This window comes from Tachyglossus aculeatus, chromosome 2 (assembly GCF_015852505.1).
Source record: "Tachyglossus aculeatus isolate mTacAcu1 chromosome 2, mTacAcu1.pri, whole genome shotgun sequence".
NCBI lineage: Eukaryota > Metazoa > Chordata > Mammalia > Monotremata > Tachyglossidae > Tachyglossus > Tachyglossus aculeatus.
This window is the reverse complement of record NC_052067.1, coordinates 14561938-14577598: the sequence shown is the minus strand read 5'-3', so window position 1 is coordinate 14577598 and position 15661 is coordinate 14561938. Positions and strand designations below refer to the sequence as shown.

General features: G+C 44.5%; 1 protein-coding gene across 1 annotated transcript in view; it reads right to left on the bottom strand.

The window, feature by feature from the left end:
- KLHL7 (kelch like family member 7) overlaps nt 1–15661 on the bottom strand; it is a 50351-nt gene that overhangs the window by 21789 nt on the left and 12901 nt on the right. Inside the window, exons 2-6 of the mRNA XM_038768146.1 lie at nt 12579–12681; nt 11745–11838; nt 11349–11473; nt 1961–2136; nt 53–227 (exon numbers count right to left, since the gene is read on the bottom strand). Coding sequence (XP_038624074.1) covers nt 53–227; nt 1961–2136; nt 11349–11473; nt 11745–11838; nt 12579–12681 — 673 coding nt within the window. The remainder of the gene's footprint in view (nt 1–52; nt 228–1960; nt 2137–11348; nt 11474–11744; nt 11839–12578; nt 12682–15661) is intronic.

Below are 15661 nucleotides of genomic sequence, written 5' to 3'. Positions count from 1 at the left end.
CACTCACCAAAAAACCTTCTATTTCAAGTTAAATGGACATAAGACAACTTACTGATCACCATTTTAAGGCATTCGGGATTGTCTTGAATAAGTGGTTCAGCTTGTACCGTTTTACTTAAGAAATTCTTCGAGATTAGAGGAAATCTGACTTTTGCAAGGATATCAACCATATATGGCTGGCGGTTGGGTTCATCGTACTTCAGCCACCTGACTGCGGCATCGTAAACCTGCAGGAAAAAGAAAAAGGGCAACATTTCTGCAATTGGCAGTGAAATTTTCCAGTTCTGAAAATTCCTCAAGTCCCTGTTTGCCTCAGATCCTGACACAGCATCGCCATAACAATAATAACAGTGATAACAATGATACCAGTATTTCTTAAGCAGCGTGGCTTAGTGGAAAGAGCATGGGCTTGGGGGTCAGAGGTTGTGGGTTCTAAACCCGGCTCCGCCACTTACCAGCTGTGTGACTTTGGTCAAGTCACTTGACTTCTCTGTGCCTCAGTTACCACATCTGAAAATGGGGATTAAGGCTGTGAGACCCACGTGGGACAACCTGATTACCTTGTATCTACCCCAGTGCTTGGCACATACTAAGTGCTTAACAAATACCATTATTATTATTAAGCACTATGTGTCAAGCATTGATACACAGTGGATAGAGCATGGGCCTGGGAATCAGAAAGTCACGAGTTCTAATCCTGGCTCCACCATTTGTCTGCTGTGTGAACTTGGGCAAGTTGCTTCACTTCTCTGGGCCTCAGTTACCTCTTCTGCAAAACGGGGAATGAGACTGAGAGCCCCACTTGGGGCAGGGACTGCGTCCGGCTCGATTTGCTTGTATCCACCCCAGTGCTTAGTATAATGCCTGGCACATAGTAAGCACTTAAATACCATAATTATCATTATTAAGCATTGTACTAAGAGCTGGGGCAGATACAAGATAATCAGGTCCCCACATGGTGCTCACAGTAGGAGGGAGAACACGTACTGAATCCCCATTTTGCGGATGAAAAAACCAAGGTCCTCGGACTCCCAGAGCCGCGCTCTTTCCACTAGGCCACACGACTTCTGAAGGGATATCAGTTACACTCAATTATATTTCTGAGTGAAATATATCAGGATATTATCAAGGCAGTTGTTCTCAACCCAAGTGGTTGGGCTGCCTGCCTTCCTTATCTGCTTCAGGATAGCAGAGAAGCAGCGTGGCACAGGGGATAGAACACAGGACTGGGAGTCAGAAGGCCACCACTTGGATGCTTTGGGCAAGTCACTTCACTTCTCTGGCCTCAGTTACCCCATCTGTAAAATGGGGATTGAGACTGGGACAGGAAGGGACAGGAACTGTGTCCAACCCAATTTGCAGCGCTCAGTACGGTGCTTGGCACATAGTAAAAGCTTAGCAAAGATCACGATTATTATTATTAATTATCATTATTACAATAGCTCTAGCTGGAGGACCTTGATGTTCCCCACGGATTGGCCGGTACCACCTTATGGATTATGGCTCCGGTGCCGTTCAGGAGAGTCGGCCGGCTGACCTGCATTCCTGAGGATTCAGCGGCCGGAGAAGACAAAGACCCAAAGTCTCAGCTCCCGCCCAAACGCCAAAGAATCGGTTCCCCGGGGTTGTGAGTTCACACTGACAGACGGCAGTAAACAAGTATTTCCTCGAACCCAAATCAGCGCAAACATGATTCTGATTATTACTTTTGAATTCTGTTTATATACATCTGTCCTACTTTTCCCAAGTGCAAAACTTGAATGCACTGAAATTTAAATGGTAGCTCTAATGGCTGGGATCCTAATACATATTTTGACAATGTTGAGCATTTTTGTTGTGCTACTCCAGGAATACAGTAATAAGAATTTGTCTTTCTGTCTAATAATAATAATCATAACAATAGCATTTGTTAAGCGCTTACTACGTGCAAAGCACTGTTCTAAGATATCGGGGTACCGACCTGATCCTCTGCTCTTACAGTCAACGTATCCTGGTTCAGAAGATGTGTTACCCGCTTAACATCAAGTTGCAGAAACTCATCTGTTTTGTAAACTTCAGTGAAGTGCTGATGAATGAAGTCATCTGCAGTTGCTTTCAACTCAGGACAGTCAAGGCACTCTGCAAGAACACTTATACCTAAATAGGGAAGGAAAAGAGAAAGTACAGTAGGAATCCAAAGATTGCCTGTGAAATATGGGCAGATACTCTGACATGTATTTCAGAGCTCCAACGTGTATTAACATTTCAGAATAAATGTTCAAAGTTTTAAAATTCCACTGTGACCACTTATTTCATTAAAAGCAAGTATGACAATTCAGATGAATAAACTCCAAGTTTTAATCCTAATCGTGACAAAGGTTTCATCTCTCTCACTCACACACACAATAGAGAGAGAGAGGAAAAAAAAAAAAAGAGGTAGACAGGTTTTTCCAGAGTTTCCATTAGAATAGAGCACCTTTGAGGCAATATTATCTGTATATGGACAAACCACAGCCTCTCAGTGCTTTCCAGAGGGGCAAGTTAAGAATTTTGGCTTGAATTTGTTTGAGATAGTTTGGAGACTGTAAGTGATTAAAGCGATGATACAGTAATGAAGTTATGAAATTATTTAGCTTTTAAGTCTTGTCATGGAACCTCATATTTTGAAAATGCACTTTGTCAAGTTAAGGCACTTAAGAGCACAATACAGAATCACTAGATATTCGAGAAAGTAAGTGTAGAGGTGCAAGTTATTGGAAGATTAATCAATTCATTTTACAAGATTCAATATTTTTATCATTATTATAAAAACAAGAGATGTTTATAGGACAAAAAAATTAAACTGGAAAGTTCAAACAACTGACAACCTAGGTTCACCATTCATTAAACTATAAAACCTATTTTAGAATGCTAACACTTTCCTTATGCCTACAAGATGAAAGACAAAACAGAAAAAGTTAAGGCAGATATGCTTATTATTTCACTTCCTTTAATTATGATAATCATATTTTTAAAGCACTTACTATGAGCCAAGCACTGGACTAATTTCAGAACTATTCTACAACCACTGTGATTTCACAGTCCATGGGAATAATTCTTATCTATTAAGAGTCTTTGGCAATTGGAAAACAAATCTCACAACATAATCACATTTCAAGAGGCTGAACTGTGAGATATTTTAGCTTTAATTACGGCTGTTTCCGCTTATTGCGATTCAATCCATGCTGATTACTTCCTCTTTTTAGCTACATCACAACGCATCAGGTTGATCATCCAATACAGCCAGCTCTCCTAAAACCCAAGGGGGCATTTCTGAAGATCTCATTAAGGAAAACTCATGCCATCGTACTCATTCTGTGCCCACTTTCCTGTGCTCGTGCGTAACCTTTTCTCCTGACACCGGCTTGGATCGTACTCAGACGGATGGGCGTTGTTGGGAGAATGTTGCTTAATTTTGCCATCACCTCTATCCACAATGCACAGCAGAAACAAAAGTTTTTAGCAGACATGACTGTGTTACTGTCAAGGTATATCTTGACATGATCACGCAGCCTGTGATTTACCCATGAGCTTTCTTGCTTCTTTCTCTATTCCGCTACCCCTTGACCAACTCACAGTGTAGTCTCTCCACGAAATACTAGAAGGGATTGCGGGGTGGGGGAAGAGAGGAAGTAAAACCCCTGTCAGTAACACTTTTTTGTGACTACACCATGCTTCTCTGATGTGAGATTTGTGCTCATTTGTTGGTCCGTGGTCACGTAAACTGACTCAGATGGTAGATTTCCAAGGTACGGACCCCAGGCCAGGTGTCCTGAGAGAGGAACCAGGGCTGGCTCCATCCAAATTGGCCCACAGAAGACCTCTAACCCCCAGGAGGTTCCAATGGGAGGGGAACTGAAGCTTAGTACAGTGCTTTGCACACAGTAAGCGTTCAATAAATATGATTAAAAAAGAAAACTGACCTATGCTAGCACTGAGGTGACTCCAAGTGGGCATTCTGGAGCCAGGACTCTTCACTTACCGCCAATAACACCAAGTTCTGCCTTATAATCTATTCCTGGAACCCGAGTTTGCTACCCAGAAATACGGTTCCCACACTTAACTTTGTCACTCTGCCGAATAAAGATAGCTCCAAAAGGAACATGCCAGGTAAAGTTGACTGGAAAAAACCAACAAACCTGCCTCTCAAAGGTTCTCTGGAGACGGTAAGATGCTTCCTGGCCTGTTTCTTAAGCCAGGTTGTAGAAGTCAACCAAAATCAACCTTCTTGCCACAGGCTGTGTCTAACAAGTCTGTGATAGGAACAAGGCACTCTGCACTAATATTATCTCAGCCCTGTTAAAACATGAAACTCCAAGCATACTCACCAATATAAACAATGAATGGGCATTTCTCTGGAGTACCACCTACCAGATAGTTGCCAAGATATTGGATATGGTCAAGCAAAATCTCCAAGACTGATCTGATGCAAATGATTCAGATCAAAAGTCTACTGGCAACAAAGCAGCTTTGTGGCACCCAGGGCTCAGACAGGAGTGAGGGTCCCCAAAATATATGCTGCAACAAGAAAAATCTAATAAAGGGTCAGGCCACGATGGGCGGACGGATGCCAAAACGGAAGAGATCCAGGGCTGCGCAAGACTCCACGAAACCAAGAAATTCTCCACGTTGTTAAAAACATTAAATGGGGTCCAGTGCTTCTGAAAAGTGAGGATGGAGAGTGTCCTAAAAAGATGGCAATATTTCAAACGCTCTCCTCAACACACCTACTTTTGAAGATAAAAGCCTTTCAAAACATAGAAAACTTTCTATCAATCAATTGAGCTTACTGTGTGCAGGGCACTGTACTAAGTGCTTGGGAAAGTACGATACAATAGAGGCTGTAGACACGGTCCCTCTCCACAGCGAGCTTACATTATAGAGGGGGAGATGGACACGGATATAAATAAATTATGGATCTGTACTTAAGTGCTCTGGGGCTGAGGGAGGGGTGAATAAAGAGTGCAAATCCAAGTGCAAAGGTGATGCAGAAGGGAGTGGGAAAAGGGGAAATGAGGGCCTAGTCTGGGAAGGCCTCTTAAGAGATTTACCTTAAATAAGGTTTTAAAGGTGGGAAGAATGATCGTCTGTCAGAAATGAAAAAGGAGGGCATCCCAGGCCAGAGGCGGGATGTGGGTCAGTGGTCGGCGGCAAGATAGATGAGATCGAGGTACGGTGAGTAGGCTGGCATTAGAGGGGCGAAACGTGCCGGCTGGGTTGTAGTGGGAATCAGGGAGGTAAAGAAGGAGAGGGCAGGCTGATTGAGTGCTTTAAAGTCGACGGAAAGGCCTTTCTGTTTGATGAGGAGTGGATGGGCGACCACTGGAGGTTCTTGACAAGTGGGGAAACAAGGAGTCAAACGAGATTTTGATGAGTGGGGAAACAAGGTTTGGTAGAAAAATCATCTGGGCAGCAGGGTGGAGTTGGGAGAGACAGAAGGCAGGGAGCTCAGCGAGGACGCTGATGAAGTAATCAAGGCAGGATAGGATTCAGTGCTTGGATCAGCAGGGTAGCAGTTTGGATGGAGAGGAAGGGGCACATTTTAGCAGTGTTGTGAAGGTACAACATTTGCACAGGATTTGATGACAGACCGAATATGTGGGTTGAATAAAGGAGATGAGTCAAGGATAATGCCAAGGCTTCAGGCTTGTGAACAGAAAGGATAGTGGTGCTGTTTTCAGGGAGAGGACAGGGTCTGGCTGGGAATAAAAGGTGTTCTATTTTGGACATGTTAAGTCTGAGGTGTCAGTGGAACATCCACATAAAGATATCCTGAAGGCAGGAGGAAATGCCAGACTGCAGAGGAGCGAGATCAGAGCTGGAGATGAAGATTTGGGAATCATCCATAAAGAGATGGTAGTTGAAGTTATGAGAGCAAATAAGTTCTCCAAGGGAATGGATGTAGAAGGAGACTAAAAGGAGACCCAGAACTGAGCCTTCAGGGACTCCCACAGTTAGGGAGTGGGAGGCAGAAGAGCTTGTGGCCAGAGAGAAAAGATGAGAACCAAAAGAGGACAGTGTCAGTGAAGCCACAGTTGGATACGCTGATGACACCCAGATCTCCATCTCTGCCCCTGCTCTCTCCCCCTCTCTCCAGGCTCGCATCTCCTCCTGCCTTCAGGACATCTCCATCTGGATGTCTGCCCACCACCTAAAACTCAACAAGTCCAGGACTGAACTCGTCTTCCCTCCCAAACCCTGCCCCCTCCCTGACTTTCCCATCACTGTTGACGGCACTACCAACCTTCCCGTCTCACAAGCCCGCAACCTTGGTGTCATCCTCGACTCCGCTCTCTCATTCACCCCTCACTTCCAAGCTGTCACCAAAACCTGCCGGTCTCAGCTCCGCAACATTGCCAAGATCCGCCCTTTCCTCTCCATCCAAACCGCTACCCTGCTCGTTCAAGCTCTCATCCTATCCCGTCTGGACTACTGCATCAGCCTTCTCTCTGATCTGCCATCCTCGTGTCTCTCCCCACTTCAGTCCATACTTCATGCCGCTGCCCGGATAGTCTTTGTCCAGAAACGCTCTGGGCATGTTACTCCCCTCCTCAAAAATCTCCAGTGGCTACCAATCAACCTGCGCATCAGGCAGAAACTCCTCACCCTGGGCTTCAAGGCTGTCCATCCCCTGGCCCCCTCCTACCTCACACCTCCCTTCTCTCCTTCTCCAGCCCATCCCGCACCCTCCACTCCTCCGCCGCTAATCTCCTCACTGTACCTCGTTCTTGCCTGTCCCGCCATCGACCCCCGGCCCACGTCATCCCCCGGGCCTGGAATGCCCTCCCTCTGCCCATCCGCCAAGCTAGCTCTCTTCTTCCCTTCAAGGCCCTACTAAGAGCTCACCTCCTCCAGGAGGCCTTCCCAGACTGACCCCCTTCCTTCCTCTCCCCCTCGTCCCCCTCTCCATCCCCCGCATCTTACCTCCTTCCCTTCCCCACAGCACCTGTATATAGGTACATATGTTTGTACATATTTATTACTCTATTTATTTATGTATTTATCTTACTTGTACATATCTATTCTATTTATTTTATTTTGTTAGTATGTTTGGTTTTGTTCTCTGTCTCCCCCTTCTAGACTGTGAGCCCGCTGTTGGGTAGGGACTGTCTCTATACGTTGCCAACTTGTACTTCCCAAGCGCTTAGTACAGTGCTCTGCACACAGTAAGCGCTCAATAAATACGACTGATTGATTGATAATGTTTCCAGGAGAAGGGGAGGTCGACAGTGTTGAAGACAGCTGAGAAGTCAAGGAGGATTAGGATGGGGCAGAGGCTGCTGGATTTGGCCAGAAGATCAATAGTGACCTTTGAGAGGGCAGTTTCTGTGGGGTAAAGGGAGCAGAAGCCAGATCAGAGGGGGTCAAGGAGAGAATTGGAGGAGATGAACTGGAGACAGCGGTGTAGCCAACTCACTCAAGGGGTCTGGAGAGGAACGGAAGACGGGAGATGGGGTGATAACTGGGGGGAGACCGTGGGGTTGAGGTAAGGTGTTGTTTTTAGGATAAAGGAGATCTGAGCATGCCACTGGAGAGTGAACAGCTGAAGATGGCAATCAGGAAGGGGGCAAGTGCTTTGATAAGGTGCTGAGGGATGGGGTCGGAGGTGGAGGGGGTGGATTTTGAGAGAAGGCAGGAGTTCGCCTCTTGAAATACTGTTGGGAGAGATGGGAGAGTTGAGGAAGGAGGAGAAGGGAGAGACTGGAGAGCAGCAGAGGACATTTAGGGAAACTACGCCTGATGGTTTCAGTTTTCTCAATAAAGTACTTGGCCAGGTCTTTAGAGGCAAGAAATGAGGGAGGCAGGAGGACAGGGGGTTTGAAGAAGGAGTTTAACATCTGGAACAACAACAAGGATGGAGGAATAATGTCGGCAGACAGAGGAGAGGGCAGAGTAAAGTCAGGTGAGGATGGCCTTGAGGTGAACGAAGTTGGCCTGATAACTGGATTACTGCCAGGAGCACTCTGCGGCTCGTGCACAGGAGTAAAGGAAGCATGCATCGTGCAAAGATATGGCATAGTACCAACTATTCAGGAGGTCCGTCACTGTAGCAGACAGTGCCGTGAAAAACGGCAGAGCACCGGGACCTGATGGCATACCCGCGGAAGGCACCCTGCTTAAACACTTACACAAGCTCCTCTTCAAAATATGGAACACTAAGGAAATGCCACAGGGTCTCAAAGATGCCACCATCATCACCATCTTCAAGAAGAAAAAAGAATAATCAGATTGCAGCAATTATTAAGGCATCTCATTACTCTCTGCGGCTGGCAAGATCCTAGCCGGAGGACTTCTGGATTGATCTGATCTCCGTCACCAGTGGGCTAAAGCAGGGATGAGGAGTGAGGCTGAACCTCTTTACCTTATTCGATGCAGCCATGATGAAAGATGAGACAAGAAACCTAGATGGAGGGGTTTGAATGAGCTTCCGCTCCTCTGGGAAATTCTTCCAAACAAAACCCTTCGGGCATCACCCACGGCCCTAGGAGCAGTCACTCGAGAATGACGGTATACAGGCTACCGTGCCCCAAAAGCACACACCCAAGGAGACACGCGTGCACTGTCAATCATTTCGCTGCAGCTAGGAAATACGGGCTAAAAATAAACTTGAAAAAAAACTGGAGTAACACACCTGACTGCACCAGGGAAGACACACACGCACAACTGAAATTCTACACTGCCAAAATAGAGTTAAACACTGTCAGAGAACTCTGTTATTTAGGCAGTATTCTGAAAAACAATGCAATGACAGACAAGAAAATAGAAAACAAATCGCCCTTCCCCATGGCCTCCCTCTGGAACTCCATCCCCTTCATATCTGACAGACTACCACTCTCCCCATCTTCAACACCCTACAAAAATCTTACATCCTCCAAGACACCTTCTCCAATTAATCTCTCAGTTCCCACCCTATTCACCCTCACTTCTGTATCACCTGAGCACTTAGGTCTATACCCCTAATTCATTCATTCGACCATATTTATTGAGAGCTTACTGTGTGCAGAGCTCTGTACTAAGCTCTTGGAAAGTTACAATTCACCCCCCTCCACCCCAAAGCCCTTATATCCATATTCGTATTCTCTCTCATTTCCCCTATTTGTAATTTATTTTAATGTCTGTCTCACCTGACTGGATTGTAAGTTTCTTAAGGGCAAGGATTTTGTCTACCAACTCTATTTTTTGTATTCTCCCAAGCCCTCAGTACATTGCTCTGAACGTAGTAAATGCTCTATAAATATGTTAGCGGCTTAGTGCAGAGTGCTTTGCGCACAGTAAGCGCTCAATGCAACTGAATAAATGAATATAAATACCAAAACCAAGAGAGCCAGGTAAATCTAGCTACCTGGCCAGATAGAGAACGAGGCACAGTGGTCCTCATTCATACATTAGCAAGCAAATATTTTTTTTAATTGAGGTTCAGGGAGGCCAGAGTTGGAATTTTTTAAGGTGTCAGACAATGGGCAGAGAAGGCCTGGACTGGCTGGACATGATCCTCGAATTCTCATGAATCCAGCATGTGTAAGATTGCACTGGGAATTCCAGATGAAGGCACATGCGTGTATGTGTACACACACACGTTTTGTTTCATCTCTTTTTATGTATCTGTTGCCAGGCCTTCCTCCCCCTTTTTATTTTTAGATTGCGAGCTTCCTGAGGGACAGGAACTGTGCCTAATTCCCACTTGGGACACAGTGCTCTGTCCATATTAAGTGCTTAATAATATTTCTATTATGACTAGTATTATGACTATTACTACTAGTTGCCCGGCCCAAGGCCCAGTATTGCTTCACACTGGCCTTGGACAACGGTCCTCCGAGAGGTCTGAGCTGCCATTTAGTCTGTGTCAACTCTTGATACTTCATGATAATAAAAAGCAGGATTCACAGAAAACTCCAAGATAATCTCAAATCCCAACAATTTCATCCTCTTTGATCATGTTTCAGCAAAGCTATGAATACAAAGAGGCAGGTATAGGCTTTACTTCCTACTTTTCGAGGTCAACCTCTCACAGTGGTGACAGTGAAAGGTGAAATGACCAAAGAGGCAGGAAAAAGCAAAGGGCCTACTTCATTAGAAGAAATACACCATCCTAAAATAAAGTGTATAACATTATTTAAGACATATTTTAGGTGGGAAATCAACCTGAAACAGTCAGCAAGTACTTCATTCATTCAGTCGTATTTATTGAGCCCTTACTGTGTGCACAGCACTGTACTAAGCGCTAGGGAAGTACAATTCGGCAACATATACAGACGGTCCCTACCCAACAACGAGCTCACAGTCTAGAAGGGGGAAGCACAGTACAAAGTCCTTGAATATCAAATGGTCTCAAATAATTAAAATTTCTGGAAATATGGATTTACAGTGAGGTACATCAATTGGACTACATTAAGTGATTCCATAAAACAACTTAAATATAACTTTAAGATACTTATATTTAACACTTAGCCCCAGGTGGGGACTGTGTCCAACCTAATTGTCTTGTATCTACCCTGATGCTTAGTACAATGCTTGGCACAACAGTAAGTAAATACCTCTAATTATCATTATTATCGTCTAGCGCGATTGAACCGTCGAGAACTGTTCTTCCCACAGCATGCTCTCACAGCATGAATGACTTGCTCTCCCTCCTATTCAGACTGTGAGAGAGGGACTACATCTGACCTCACCCCTTGACACATAATAAGAACTTAACAAATATGGCAAGTATTACCCTAACGATCCACAAATTAGTGTAAGTAAATTTAGTGAAGGAAGAAATGGATATGCACGTGTGTGTGGCAACACTCAAGGAGTGAAGCTGCTACATTTACTCTACCTTACTGTACCATACAATACTTACAGTATTGAAGACAGAAATATAACATGAACGGCAAGGTTGTAAGAAACACTCTATGCTGCACATAAGAATGATACAGGAATGTGTACTGAAAAGCGTTAATCTTGATGATGTCTAACCCAATAATGCTAAGTGAGTCAATGTTACTACAACATGATTTTCCCAAAAATGCAGCTACTGTGCTAAAGCAAAAATGGCTGTAATATACTACCATGGAAAGAGCACTTTTATGACTATTGTAACAGTATTTTATCAAAAAGTTCTTACTCCACAAGATAATTTTATTACTCAAATTCGTAGTTATCACAACAATTTTATCATTTGCTACTTGTGTAAGAAATAATGGTCTCAAACTTAAAAAAAAAGTCTTAAAGGGCCAATAAGCCTACTCAAAAAAATCCTCTAGCAGCATTCTGTCCAGTGGACGATATTTTCAAATGTCCCTATGTCGCTTTATTATTTTTAATTTCTAATGTAACGCCTTCCTTACCAAGACAATTCGAAGCATCGACTTGTTCTTTCAAAAAATCAACACACATTTTCTTCACAGGTTCAATCTGATACTGGTTTGCCGCATCTAACAAAGACTGGACGTTGTTGCTGTTCACAGATATCCTGCCAATACATAATAGGGTTAACACTCGTTTCCCCACAATTTACTTGTTAAAACGTTTCCTCCACTGATTCCCTCCACTGAACCCTCTTTTTTCCTCCACCTATTACTACATCTAAGCTTTTTTTTTCCTCCTTTTAAAAAGTTGTTTCAAAAATATTGTCCTTCATTTTGAGGCTGAATACCGCATAGGTACTGGCATGGAAATTTTATGCAATGTTACCTGGTAGTTTCCCATCCCCGCTCTGCAAAGAAGAAATCCTTTCACTCTACCTTGCAGTATAAGCGAATTCCACAAGCTGTTCAATAATATCGGGTTCGGCATCTTTGAGCTCCACTTCAAAGGATTTTGATTCAAGCATGTTCGCTGGAACAAAAGCAAAATGATATCAAAATGGGACTAGTGTCACGACTCACCATAACTGCCACTGACTTATCACACAGTCGGCGAGAAAAAGTAGATTAAAAAATGGAGCATTTACAGGATTTATATAACCTGGAACAGTGAATAAGAAAAACAATCATCCTGAATAAGGATGACCAAAAGCCCAAGTTAATACAATGATGAAATGATAACTGGTCCCTCCCTGAACAAAAAGATGGAATTTTAGGAAGGTGTTTATGACCTGAGTCTTCCAAGTATCCTGTTGTCATTGTCGGAGACGGACTACTAAACTGGAAGGCTTATTGGTCTGAGTTGGTAATGGCATTTCATATACCCTTATGATTGGCCAAAGATGTGTTTCTTGCTCTAAAACAGCTTCTAAATACCAGAGACACTGGTCCTAGTAAGTGCTGCTCATGCAAATGGTTGGCATCTGCAAAAACTAAATTCCATTTTGAATTTTTAACACCACTTTTTAGATTCCAGCCTTTAATCAGACAACCAATCTATAAATCTTGGCCCCGTGTCACATGTGACTTTAGAGAACAAAACTAAACACGAGAAAGATTTCTGCACTTATTCAACAGCTTAACCTGGTGTTTAGGACCCTTGTTTTGACTGTTCTATTGTTTGAACCTTGAGATGTTGACACCAAGTTTTCGCAACTTTTTTGGTGGGGTGAAACTAAGAAAAATGATACAGTTTTAGCTTAAGACACTTACTCGTAAACATCAAGTTAAAAAAGTGACTAGCTGCAGCAAGGACAACACGGTGAGCAGGGATCTTTCTTTCTTGGACCATAAGAATGACATCACACAGGGTTTTCTGTTCAAAGGAAAAGAATAGATAAAAAAATAAATAAAAGAAATCCCCGAATTAAAGAGACAGTCTTGATGAAAGGGTCCAGTCATAAATTCAATAATCTACAAAGGTTCAATACTCTCCCTTATTATAAAGCAGCAGGTATAATGACACTAGAGGTTAAAATTTTTAAATTACAGTGCCAAATCACTGATTATGCAGAAGGTGAATATTCAGAATTAATAACGGTTACTGCGATTGCATCCCAGAAACTGAAAGAATTTTTGGATTGAGTAAAGGTTGCTCCACAGTTTTTCAGAAAACATGAGGGGGCTCAGAAAGCTATAAAATGGATTAGAAATTCAGTGGTTCAGAATTTATTAAAATAAGTCACACGTACTCGTTATCCTTTAAGTAGTTGTGTACTGGTCTTTTAAAATTGTATAGAATGTCTACAAGAAGGAGGAGGAACTGGGTTTTAAACCCAGCTCTTCCACATAATAATAATGATGGCATTTGTTAAGCACTTACTATGTGCGAAGCACTGTTCTAAGCACTGGGGGGGGATACAAGGTGATCAGGTTGTCCCAGTCTTAATCCCCATTTTACAGGTGAGCTAACCGAGGCTCAGAGAAGTTGTGACTTGCCCAAGGTCACACAACAGACATGTGGCGGGGCCGGGATTAAAATCCATGGCCTCTAACTCCCAAGTCCGGGCTCTTTCCCCTGAGACGTGTCTGCTGTGTGACTTTGGACAAGTCTCTTAGCTTTTCCGGGCCTCAGTGATCTCATCTGTAAAATGGGGATTAAGAGCGTGAGCCCCATGTGGGACACGGACTGTGTCCCACCTGATTAACTTGTATCTACCCCAGCGATTAGAATAGTGCCTGGCACATAATAAGTGCTTAACAAGTCCCATAACTTTTATCATTACAAAGTAAAAACATGGAGCAAACACAGAACTGAGAGTTATGCCACCTTGCCCAACCATCCGTCCCTGAATTATGTTACATAAATGTTCACTCATTCACAGGCACCAAATTCACTCATCCATCACTTAATCGTACTTATTGAGCGCTTACTGTGTGCAGGGCACCGCGCTAAGCGCTTGGAAAGTACAATTCAGCAACGGAGACTACCCCTGCCCACAACGGGCTCACAGTCTAGAAGGGGTGAGACATCAATATAAATAGAATTATAGATGCACATCAAAGGAAGTAAACAGGCATTAATACAAATAAATAGAATTATAGATAGGTACTTATATACACAAGTGCTGTGGGGCGGGGAGAGAGTAAAGCGAAGGGAGCGAGTCAGGACGATGGGGAGGGAGAGCTGAGGAAAAGGGGGGCTCAGTCTGGGAAGGCCTCTTGGAGGAGGTGTACCTTCATTAGGGCTTTGAAGGGGGGGGTGCGATTGGTGGATTTGAGGAGGGAGGGCAGGCCAGAGGTAGGACGTGGGTCAGAGGTCGACGGTGGGACAGGCGAGAATGAGGCACAGTGAGAAGGTTAGCACCGGAGGAGCAGAGTGTGTAGGCTGGGCTGGAGAAGGAGAGAAGCAAAGTGAGGTAAGAAGGGGCAAGGTGATGGAGAGCTTTGAAACATAAATGAGAGTTTATGTTTGATAGGAAGTTGATAGGCAACCACTGGAGATTTTTGAGGATGGGGATGACAAGCACAGAGTGTTTCTGTAGAAAGATAGTCCGGGCAGCAAAGTGAAGCATATATAGACTGAAGTGGGGAGAGGCAGGAAGTTGGCAGATCAGAAAGGATGCTGATGCAGTAATCTAGTCGGGATAGGATGAGTGATTTTACTAACTTGGTAATGGTTTGGATGGAGAGGAAAGGGCGGATCTTGGTGATGTTGTGAAGGTGAGACTGGCCAGATTTGGTGACGGATTGAATGTGTGGAGTGAATGAGAGAGTGGAGTCAAGGATGACGCCCAGGTTGCGGGCTCATGAGAGGGGAAGGATGGTAGTGCCATCCACAGGGATGGGAAAGTCAGGGAGAGGATGGGGTTTGGGAGGGAAGGAGCTCAGTCTTGGACATGTTGAGTTTTAGGTGGCAGGAGGACATCCAAGTGGAGATGTCTTGAAAGCAGGAGGAGATGTGAGCCTGGAGAAGGGGAGAGAGAACAGGGGAGGAGATACAGATTTGGGTACCACTTGCGTAGAGATAATAGTTGAAGCCATGGGAGCTAATGACTTCACTGAGGGAGTGAGTATAGCTGAAAAATAGAAGGGGACCAAGAACTGACCCTTGAGGAACCCCTGCAATTAGGGGATGGGAAGGGGAGGAGGAGCCTGCATATAAGACTGAAAATGAATGGCCAGAGAGATACGAGAACCAGGAAAGGATGGAGTCCGTGAAGCCAAGGTTGGATAACATGTTGAGAAGAAGGGGATGGTCGACAGTGCCAAAGGCAGAAGCTGAGAGGTCAAGAAGGATCAGGATGGAGTAGGAGCCATTGAATTTGGCAAGAAGGAGGTCACTGCTGACCTTTGAAAGGGCGGTTTCAGTGGAGTGGAGGGGAAGGAAGCCAGAATGGAGGGGGTCCAGGAGAGAGTTGGAGGAGAGGAATTCGAGGCAGAGAGTGTAGACGACTCGCTCCAGGAGTTTGGAAAAGAAGGGTAGAAGGGAGATGGGGCGACAGCTGGAGAGGGCTGTGGGGTCAAGGGAGGGTTTGTTTTTTTTTTAGGATGGGGGAGACATGGGTATGTTTGAAGGCAGAGGGGAGGAGCTGTTGGAGAGTGAGCCTTGAAGATGGAAGCTGAGGAGGGAAGGGGCGAGAGTCTTTATAAGGTGGGGGGTATGGAGTCTGAAGCACAGGTGGAGGGGGTGGCACTTAAGAGGAGGGAGGAGATCTCCTCTGAAGATACTGCTGGGAAGGATGGGAAAGTAGAAGAGGGGGTCGAGAGGAGGCGGGATGAAGGAGGGGGAGGGGTGATTTTGAGGAGCTCAGACCTGATGGTGTTAATTTTCCTAATGAAGGAGGTGGCCAGAT